Source organism: Sycon ciliatum, chromosome 8 (assembly GCF_964019385.1).
Source record: "Sycon ciliatum chromosome 8, ocSycCili1.1, whole genome shotgun sequence".
NCBI classification, from domain to species: Eukaryota; Metazoa; Porifera; class Calcarea; order Leucosolenida; family Sycettidae; genus Sycon; species Sycon ciliatum.
In genome coordinates, this window is record NC_088650.1 from 11,036,141 (window position 1) to 11,047,042 (window position 10,902).

General features: G+C 45.5%; 1 protein-coding gene across 1 annotated transcript; it reads left to right on the top strand.

The window, feature by feature from the left end:
* The first annotated feature begins 3,781 nt into the window (after positions 1-3,781).
* Positions 3,782-10,303, top strand: LOC135822878 (tetraspanin-3-like). Its single transcript, XM_065335715.1, has 8 exons — positions 3,782-4,071; positions 4,860-4,901; positions 5,844-5,993; positions 6,625-6,699; positions 7,072-7,164; positions 7,497-7,643; positions 8,929-9,012; positions 9,503-10,303. Exons 1-8 carry the CDS (start codon positions 4,006-4,008, stop codon positions 9,572-9,574), a joined length of 729 nt encoding a protein of 242 aa, XP_065191787.1. The 5' UTR covers positions 3,782-4,005; the 3' UTR covers positions 9,575-10,303.
* Positions 10,304-10,902: the final 599 nt, after the last annotated feature.

A 10,902-nucleotide genomic window follows, 5' to 3' on the forward strand; every position in this document is an offset into this window, starting at 1 on the left:
TGTCTTGTTGAAAAGCCTGGCTCGTATAAGCCTGTTTTCAATACAAGCCTGATTTTAAAGATGAGCTGTCGGCACAGTCATAAGCCTGGTTTTAGTGGTGACATACATAGAAATACACGAAGAGAAGCCCTGGTGGCAAGGGTGCATGATGGCAGGGTATGGTCACACCCCACCGCCCACAGTCATCACCATACTACATTGTAGATCAAGGACCCAAATTATTGTCTGTCGTTTTCAATAAAAGTGCTACTGCCAACTTGTACCAAGAGTGCGGCATGAACTCTTGCTAGCTTGCTACGAATAGACGGCGAGATGATGAAAACTTAGAAGTACACAAACAAAAGTACCACACCCTGCTCAATACACAGTGGTCCGGGAATTCAACATTCACGGCCACTCATCAGTTGAGCTTTAGCCGGTCAGTGAAATGAAATTTGTGCTACAGCCAGCATTTATACCTCAAGTCCTGCTAAACTGCAATATTTCTACTAACAAGAGTAGATAAACTGTTGATCTACTCTTGCTAGTAGTAACTAGGGATATGTAAAATAACCACATGATTGTACCTTCAACGACGCGGCTCGTTTACAGGGCGACACACAGCTCGTGAAGCCCCGTGCCCAGGGCCAGGGCCAGGAGGTACAGGTACATGTACATGTACGGTGAAACCTGTCTAAGACGACCGCTCAGGGGACCTTCAAAACATGGTCTCTGTTACCAGGTGGTCTCCTTATCCAGGGTCCTTTGACTGGAAATAGCACTCCTTGGTGCTGGTTTTAGTGGTCTTCTAGGACTGGTGGTCGCCTTATCCGAGTGGTCGCATTGACAGGTTTTACTGTAGCTGCAAGCAGGATGAGTTGGCTCATGGAGTGGCAAGAGACAGTACAGACGCCACTCCCCAGAAGCCAAAGCACAACGCTGTCACATCTGCTGCTTCATTAACTACTAGTGCTAGTAGTCGCATGTCCGCACGAGGGACTACAATACGAACCTACAATTGTGGAAGAAGCGACTTCAGTGGTACCGGTACAGTCAACTTCGCTAATAACGACTGCGGATATAACGACAATTCGCGAATAACGACAGAATTGTCATGCCCAGAGCAAAGTCCCATCCAACTGTAACACATAAAATGAGACTTCGGGTATAACGATACTTCGCAAATAAGGACACTTTTCTGATGCCCTGCCGAGTGTCGTTATAAGCGAAGTTGACTGTAGTCGGAGACGGAGCAATACAACGTCATGTACAGTACAGTGCTGCCCGATGAAATCCAGTCACGTGACTCAAGTCTGCGCCTTCCACCATTTCACAGCCCAGTGTTAGCCGGTGTAGGGCTGCGCAACGCCCGGCGCGTACCTGCGGGATGCGATTGGATTTCATTGAGCAATACATGTACTGCTCAATGACGTAGTTGGTTTGCTCCTCCGTGGACTGCGGTCACCATGGTCACGCTTCCTGCTGAGCTGGACACTCGACTGACTCACGACTGCTATCCGGAGCACAGGAGGAGCACGTCGAAACTTCCACTCGGCAAGCCAGCAGGGAAGCAAGAAAGCACACTCCCTGCGCAATACACCGTGTTTGGGGGAATTCGCACCTGCATGCACCAGTTGAGCCGGAGTAGGTTAACTTGGTGCTCCATGCGTTCAACAGTGGCGCTGCAGCTACCCAAACATCAATAGGGGCACAACCTTCCAGTGACGATCCGTTCGCAGCGTGACAAACACCTCGTGAGGCTCCAGGTTACTGGTAGCAGCTTGAGTCGACTAGTCAGAGTCTTAGCTATAAGTATTAACCCTTTGGAGCCTGCACAGTCAAATATCGACGGTATACCGTCGATGGAATAAAACGTTCGTAACTAACTCGAAACTTGACGGATTTCCACAATCGAAATATCTGGGAAGAAGATAGACGTCGAGAGTCATAAGATATTTTAACGTTGCCACCTCCAACGACTAGTCGTATGCCCGCGAGAGGGGCAACAATCAGCGACGAACTTAGAAGTAACAAATGACTCGACGCCGGTAGTAATTGGCGACGTTGCGTTGCTCCACTGGACCGCACGCTTCCTGCCGAACAGCATGTCGAACCTTCCACTGGTCCGACTGGGCAAACCTGTTAGAAAGCACCACTCCCTGGTCAATGCACAGCCTAGCGGGGCACCCCTCCTCAGTTTAGATTTTTAGATTTCCAGGTAGCAGCGGGAGTCATAGTCGCTTATGCCAGTTATGGAGTGGCTAGAAATTTTCTTCGAGAGCTAATACTAATAGCTATTCTCAACGCTAACACATCCTGCCGAATTACTTGACACTTGACTGACTCGTGACTGCCATTCAGAGCACACAAGAAGCTGCTCAGCATATCGAACCTTCCACTCGGCAAACCTGAACACAGCACCACGCAGTGTGTCGGGGAACTCGCCCCTCATCAGTTGAGCTTGAGCAGGCTAATGAAATGACTATGACCTTGTGTGCTCCAGGAGCTCTACATATTATAGAGTGAATTGTGAGAAACAGACGCTGAGAGCCTGTGCTATTCGCAGTGCAGTCACCACTCGGTGAGCGATTCTGACTCAAGCTGCTACCCAGGGCAATCAGGAGGTGTTTGTCGCGCTGGAAATGGAGCGTCACTCTGTTAGTTTGTATCCATAGGCATAGGGATGTGCCTATGCATGACCAGATAGTCGTGAAATATCGGTTTTTATAAATGCTACTGGCATTTTTTTACAACTCCAACCTGGTGAGAGAAACATGACTCTGAGAGGTGCAAGTACTAACACTAACAGAGGTTACTACATGTAAGCCTGTAGTGTATCATGTATCATGTGTATGGAAAGGAGCAAATGGAGTGCGTACGTGACTCAGTCAGGGTCGGAGATTCTATCCATTGTTTACACGTAGCCAACTACAATGTACATGTATAGTCAACTTCGCTTATGACGACACTCGGCGGGGCATCAAAAAGGTGTCCTTATTCGCGAAGTGTCGTTATACCCGAAGTCTCATTATGTATTACATGCAGTGGGATGGGATTTTGCTCTGGGCATAGAAGTTCTGTCGCTATTCGCGAATTGTCGTTATATCCGCAGTCGTTATATCCGCAGTCGTTATATCCGCAGTCGTTATTAGCGAAGTTGACTGTATGTACTTTCCTGGCTAATTCTACACAGTAGGCGGAGACGGATAACGCGGGAATAGCATAGAGCATCCTACCACCCGGTACTTGCCCTTCACGTTACAACTGCAGATAGTCAAACAACGCAACAACATGTCAGCTGCAGGGCTTGTAACGGACGAATATACATGTACATGTACAGCTGTATCCGTATTAATATTCGTCAGTATCAAATCTCACAAGTATAAAAGTAAATCTGACAAGTAGATTGATTATAAATATAAGCATTCATTGTGGTGGCAGGCAACAGTTTCTTCGGACTTTTCCCTTTTCAGTCTCTCAGATTAATCAGCAGCATCCATATTCGTCAGCATTAGCCTTCTCCTGTTGTGTGGTTTGGCAAATAAGCCTTTTCGGTGTGATGAGCTCATCTCTGTAACTCAGTTTCCGCCAGATAGCGCAAGAAGGCACGAGATCCGGCTAGAGTCATGAACCCATATCTGATCATGCATAACAATGTCAAAATAGCTGTAGTTTACTTGAGATTCAACGTGTTGCTGCTAATGGCTGGTGTCCGTTGTCTTGGGCCTGTTTCCGGCCCCGGAGACAACGATATACATGTACATGTCGAAGTCGGTACAGTCGTCAACACGTAAGTTTCGATCTAGTTCAGTCTCGCTTGCTTTGTTCTTCTTGAATATGCTCCAGCCCATCGTGTTAGGGAGAGCGAGAGCTTGTGCTTAGGCGAACAATACAACAACAGCGGTGTTATTTCTTGGCTAAGATCGAAGGCGATTGATTGCTTTTGCGATAGGCGGTCGCCATTTGCTAGACTTGGGAGGTTAGCCGGTGTAGGGGACTGCACGCTGTGGCGGACGACCCTTCAGGATGCAGCCCTACATGAAAGTGTCGTTCCTGAGGGGCTTGCTGTACTGTCTGGTATTCGGTTTTACGGTAAGACCACTACTCAAGCTCAGAGCACATCTATCCAAGAGCTTGACGCCAAGCACATTTGCCTGCAATCTGTATCTGTGAGGATCGTTTCGTTAAAATGGGCCCAAACTTGCTAGTATACGTAAGATGCCTCGAGTAGCACCACTAAGTCTTGTACATGTAGCTACTTCAAGTACTTCAATGGTCAATGGGTGTTGCCAAAATCCGCTTTGATCTGTGGACATGTGGCGGATTAGTAGTGATGAGTTTGGCTAGGGCCAAGATATCACATGAAGAACTTCAACATTATTCACACGCAAAGGCACAGGAGAGGATTCGGAAGTGCCGCCATAGGATTTGCCCATTCAATTATTCCTAGACTGTTGGAAAGTGAAACGTCTCATGACGGCATGCTCTCTCTCTCTCTCTCTCTCTCTCTCTCTCTCTCTCTCTCTCTCTCTCTCTCTCTCTCTCTCTCTCTCTCTCTCTCTCTCTCTCTCTCTCTCTCTCTCTCTCTCTCTCTCTCTCTCTCTCTCTCATTCTCTCTCTCTCTCTCTCTCTCTCTCTCTCTCACACACACACACACACACACACACACACACACACACACACACACACACACACACACACACACACACACACACTCACACACACACTCACTGTCTGTCTGTCTGTCTGTCTGTCTTTGTCTCTCGTCCTCTCTCCCCATGCCTCTCCCTCTCTGACTGTGTGTCCATGAATCAATAAGTATTTGTCTGTCTTGTTTCTCACATCATGTACCTACACACTCACGCACTATGTCTTTATAGATTGTTGGAATGGCACAGATCACAACAGGAGCTTCATTTCTGGTAAGCACACGTACATGCATACCTGCACGAGGAATGCAGGACCGCTCGATCAGATGCTTCTGATATCAAAGGCGTGTATACTCCAGCTATTCCAGTATTCATCAGCAAACCATACTAGTATGCGTATAAACATTAGTATAGAGAGGTCCTGCAATGTAGTTGAAGAGAGAGCGAGCGAGAGACTTCGTTAGACAGTGTCCTTTGCAGGATAACCTTGGTCCTGGATCTTGCAGCAGCACCGCCGGACTCAATACGTCTTGTACATTGTACATGTGCAAAGAGAGGGACAAACCCATGTCTTAGCTCTGAACCGGTTCACATCATCGAGCAACACATGCATAGTGCGGTAGCCACCTTTCAGTTCAACTTCCCTCCTTCTCACTGCACACTGTAAACGGCATAGACTGGGTTCGGGAGGTGCTAGCCACAGAAGCTGGAAAGCTAACAGCTTACTTCCTTAGAAGGAGCGACATTGGCAATAATAATAATAATAATAATAATAATACACAGAGGCAATATGCTTTGGTTCTGCAAGAGTGCTCAATGCCTGATTCAGGCAGAGCGGCGTACACAAAGGCACACAATGAAAACCTTGGCAAATTTATTCCGTTGTGACTCCGAGTTTCATGGCTGAACCAATCATCAGACAACGATAATGGAATAGGAGGCAGCGCTGGTATATCTAAGTGGTCGTTGGTCGTTGTCTGATGTCTGATGATTGGTTCAGCCATGAAACTCGGAGTCACAACGGAATAAATTTGCCAAGGTTTTCATTGTGTGCCTTTGTGTAATAATAATAATAATAATAATAATTGGTGAAGCAGATTGCTATGAATATGGAACTCACGCTTCCTATAGAAATGAGTCTGAGTTTCGCGCTAAAAGGCCAATACGATTATGAGTCAACACAACAGAACTGTATTGTTCTTGTACTGTCCACAGAGTTATAGATCATCGCCGGAAGCGGAGATTATGTACCTGAACAGAGCGACACCGGGCGCCAGTCTTATTGTGGCCGGATCGCTGCTGCTGCTCTCCGCTGTGCTGGGATTCGTCGGTGCGAGGAACGTGTCCTGGCCGTGGCTCTGTGTGGTAAGTATGCCGGTACATGTACATATTAAAATGGACTTCGAAGTACCGTACACTGTACATGTACTCGTAGTCACGTGTACGTACATACACGTACATACACGTACATACATGTACACGTACATACTGGCTACAAGACGCGTTTGTCTGTTCCTTCTTGGTCTGAGACAACAGCACACAGCAAGACTTTGAAGATTTTTCAATCTACATGTAGTTATCACCATGCCGCCTAAGAAAAGACCTAAAAGGCAGAATTGTGATAGGCAACCATGGCAGAAAAGAGAGCAAGGAGAAAGTAACATTACGAGATCGACACAGCCGTGAAATTCTGAAGTTATGATAGGTTTCTTTCTTTTCGGTCTCTTCATTTTGTGTGCGATATCTGTCTCGATGACGTTAACATGTTACTTCCCTTTCTCCACCATGGCTAGCCAATATCCATGCACTAATCTATCTTCACGTTGTCCTGTGTTCCTACTGGACTTTGACGTGACAGACAAAAAGATGCAAATGGAACTACCGGTAGTAGTAGTAGTAGTAACGAAAAATGCTTCTGCTGTCGCTGTACTTCACATCCTATTTATTTTAATGATGGATAAGCAGGCATAATTGTTGTGGTTTTGCTCTCCTGTAGCTCGGAGCAGCTCTCAGTCTGCTCACAGCCTTGCAAATCGTTATCGCAGTGGTCGGATTCGTTGAAGCCAGCTCGGTCAGTCCTACTTATGTCCATAGTACACCTTCATAATAGTTATTATGATTGAATTCACACATACATGTACCGGTACATGTAGAAGACTAGAAATAATTAGTACATGTACTAGGGATTGGATAATACTCAAATTCTCGTGTCCATGTATGGCAATCCTAAGGACACTACCTGTAGTCCACTTCTATCATTATGTGTAAAGGCTCTGCGCCCACTGCATTGAAAACTGCTGCTGCAGCTACTGCTATCTGTCTGTAGCTATGAACATACATGACTGTATACAATGATGTGATAATGGGGGAAGAAACTCCTATGCATGTTCTACTGTTGTACTATGCATGACGTCGAGTGTGTACTGTGTTGTCTGCTTTGCAGGTGGGAGATAAGGTGCACCGTTCTATGTTGTACACACTGGGCCACCACGAGATCGATCGCTTCCGCTCCGCATGGGACACTGCACAAAGGAAGGTATGATGCGTGCTGCACTGCCATTGGAATCATTTTGAAAATCCTACCCGGCCACAGAGGACCCAGTTTCTTTACCTTGGAAGTATTTATATTGAGCATTTCGCAAAAATGCCTCAAACCCTAATAGTAAGAAACGCCGCCCGTTCTTATTCGACGTCAAGGTATACAGAATTATCGCTTGGCATCAAAAATTAATACGTGAAAAGTTGGCGTGGAGAAAGCAATTTAATCAGAGCAACATGTGTACATGTAGCAACAGATATGTTATGTGATCCATATTTCTTTGTCTGTATCCCACTCTCTCATGCCCCCCCCCCCCGCGATCATTATAGCACAATTGCTGTGGAGTAGACGGATTCAGTGACTGGGATATACGCTTCACTCATCGTCCAGCACATGGAAAGTACGTACCCAACAGCTGCTGCCCAATTGTCAATGAGGAACTGTGCACCGATACGCACAAGCTGCTCTACAGAACGGTACGAAACATACACGTTGCTGATAAAGGATAATAATAATTATGTGTATACATGTACTTGTATCTAATATGCTTAGATCTGGTCATAGTGAAACACGTGATTTCAATCACACGCAGCGAATATTAGCCGCTGTATAAACCAGAGCAATAATAATAGTAATAATAATGACAGTTCGCATATCACTCATTGCATGAGGTCAACGCATCTGTTGACAATTTCGAGCCAAGCAGCTCTATCAGAAGCAGATTGCGCAGCATCCAGAAGCGAGAGATCAATGCATTGTAAGTCTTTCTTGACGACGTCGATCCATCTCAGACGTGGTCGTCCGCGGGGTCGTCGTATGTCTGTTGTGTTGATTGACATTTGGAGGGCTTGGAAAGAGGACGATTCTGCGCCTTCCCTCACTACATGGCCGAACCACAGCAGTCTCCGTAACCATAAAACAGAGCAAAAGGGTAATCAAACAAAACAATGTAGAACAGTCTCTTTGTCACAGTATAGAACAATATTTACAGGTTTGATTTTAGTTGTACTTGAAAAGCTATGGAATCCCTTGCCCCACGAGTTTCAATCTGCCGCAAATAATGCTCAGTTTAAGCGCTGCCTCAAAGCCTTCTATTATGGCTGACTGGTTAGTCAACTTACTTACTTACTTTTCTTTCTCCTAGTTCTAATATTTTCCCCTGATCTGCTTAGCGGTATAGAACCGCGTAGCCGTCTTTCCGGCTGATATTTGCCACATTGCATTGCTGTACCTTTCCATCACCATCATAATATTGGGCAAGTCTGCCCGTTTGGTTTGTGATGTTAAATACAAACAAACAATTACAACAACAACAGCACACGTGTATTGTATGTTATGAGCTGGATTACGATGGATAGGAGTGCTATTGTTATACTTTGAAGTACATGTACATTGTAGTATTCACGATGCAGTGAGTGATGTCTAGTTTCCATGATGTGTGACAAGTGACAGTGAATTATCGGAATTATTCCCTTTCCATTCCCTGAACTAGTGAATACGTCATCGAGAATACGTCATATGTACATGTACATGCATCGTTATGTGAGAGCATCATACGTCTTTTATCCCTACACCAGTAATACGCGCTGACCTTCCAACCCAACGCAGCAAATCATACACCTACACTGTTCAATTAAATATTGCAGCCCTGCTCGAAAGTGGTCGTGACGAGTTGGGGATGCAGGAGACCTACACGGTTGGTGACATTTTCATGTTTCTTAGATGTTTGATCTCGTATGTTTCATGTTTCACCATTTTCAGGGCTGCCACACAATTCTCGCCAAGAAGGAAAGGGGTATGTTGACAACTGCTGCAAGTCTCGCCGTAGCTGCCGCCGTCCTCGAGGTAAGCTCTGTATACCATATCAGCGCATAATTGTAGTGGAAGTAGAACGGGCGCGATAACTGGCGTTCAATATGCATACAATTTCGCCTTAAACGATGGAGTGGATGTTCTCGTTGTGTGAGTAACATAGCACGAGTACGTGGGCCTAGTTCCCGTTTATTGTGCGAATTATAATAAACCAACCAACCAACACCAATGTGCATGGAAACCTCAAACTGTTTTGCTTCGACTGAACCTTCCTTCTCATCTTCCCTATTTCAGTTTTGTAGCACTTTCCATCGTACTATATTAATCTCGGCTATCGAAAGACTACCTACACTATTTCAAACGTGAGAATGAAGTTGAAGAAGGTGTGTCTTTACCACCATATTTCAAACGTGTTAGAAATAATCACATGTACCAAGCACAGGTGTTCCTGTGGTACAGAATCACAAGTTGAGGACCATAATCAAGCAATGATCTTGTTCTTCGCCCTTTGTCCTCTCTTCAGATGTTGGGAATTGTGTCCGCCATTCTACTGTCGACAATCTACCAAGAGAAGCCGGGCTACCAGCTGTATTGACCATGTGTATGCGTCGCATCATGAACACGTGACATCGAATCATGCCTAAACAATGCACTGCAGCACACCTGAATAACAACTATGTCTTACTATAATTAAATTTTGTTTGTTTTGAGCTCACAATTCCTGATTACATCTGGCCAGTATTGGGGGGAAGTTTAACTGATATGATTCATGTCGCGTTCCATATAATCATGCACCTCCGAACTGCTGTACGGACACTACCTTGCCTCGCTGTGAAAGACTGCGAATACTTCAATGAGGCAGTAGACGACCAGTATGGTTTCCAACGCTGACAATCACATTGATCTATTCCGTGTGGATAATATTCCGCCATGCATGCGGTTTTTTTCCAATTGATTATGAATTTGTGCGTACGAATAAGGCCACGTGCTCTGTCAAGAGGATTCCAACACTGTAGATAGAATGATGTCTTCCTATCTCGGCCAGATAGCTCCGATGTATTTGGCTTGCTCCTAGCATTATTAGGCTTTGTGTATTGTGCCTTCTGGCCAAAGCTGACCGTTATCATACCACAGACCACAATTATCTGCTATGCGATGTCAAGGCTGATGGAGTTTGTATACATGTACTTCGACATGTGCAATGGGAGCGACCTTCAGATCATGTACAGTGGTCCCTCTATAATCCGGCACCATTTGTGCCACGGAAATCTGCTGGATTAGGGAGGGTGCTGGATTAACAAATCTGATCTACTGCTGCAATGTGCATGAAGAGAACATTTGGCTACTGAAAATTGTGCTGGTTTATAGAGGGTGCTGGTTTATAAAGTGCCGGATTAGAGAGGGACGACTGTATTACATGTACGAGTATGTCTTGGGCGGACAAACGCTGAAGACATTCCTAGCGTTTCGTATGCATAGAATATGATGCTGGCTCGTCCAATCAGGAGTTTTCCACCCAATTCTTTGGCTCTCTATGTGGAGCGCAATATGCTCGAGTTCGGGTTGTGATAGTAGTAGTAGATAGCCGGAGATGACCGAATGAGCTTCAAACAGTCCACGGTGAGCATTTTGTTAACGCCACTGAATGTAGTATTCGTATTTAGCATTTAAATCGGGGGGGGGGGGGGGGGATCTCGTAGTGTAGAGACCGACACGTGGACTCCGTCTTAGGTGGGTAACGACGTTGTTCCATCTATTGAAGTAATACTAAAATAATGGTTATCAAGAGCTGAAGAGTAAGCACGTATATTGCTATTGATCCAAACGGATTTCCTGCCATTGTACCTCTGCACAACGTATAGACGATAGTGCTGCGTGTCCATGTCGCTAGTACTTAGTAGTAGTAATCCAAGATGAGCCGTG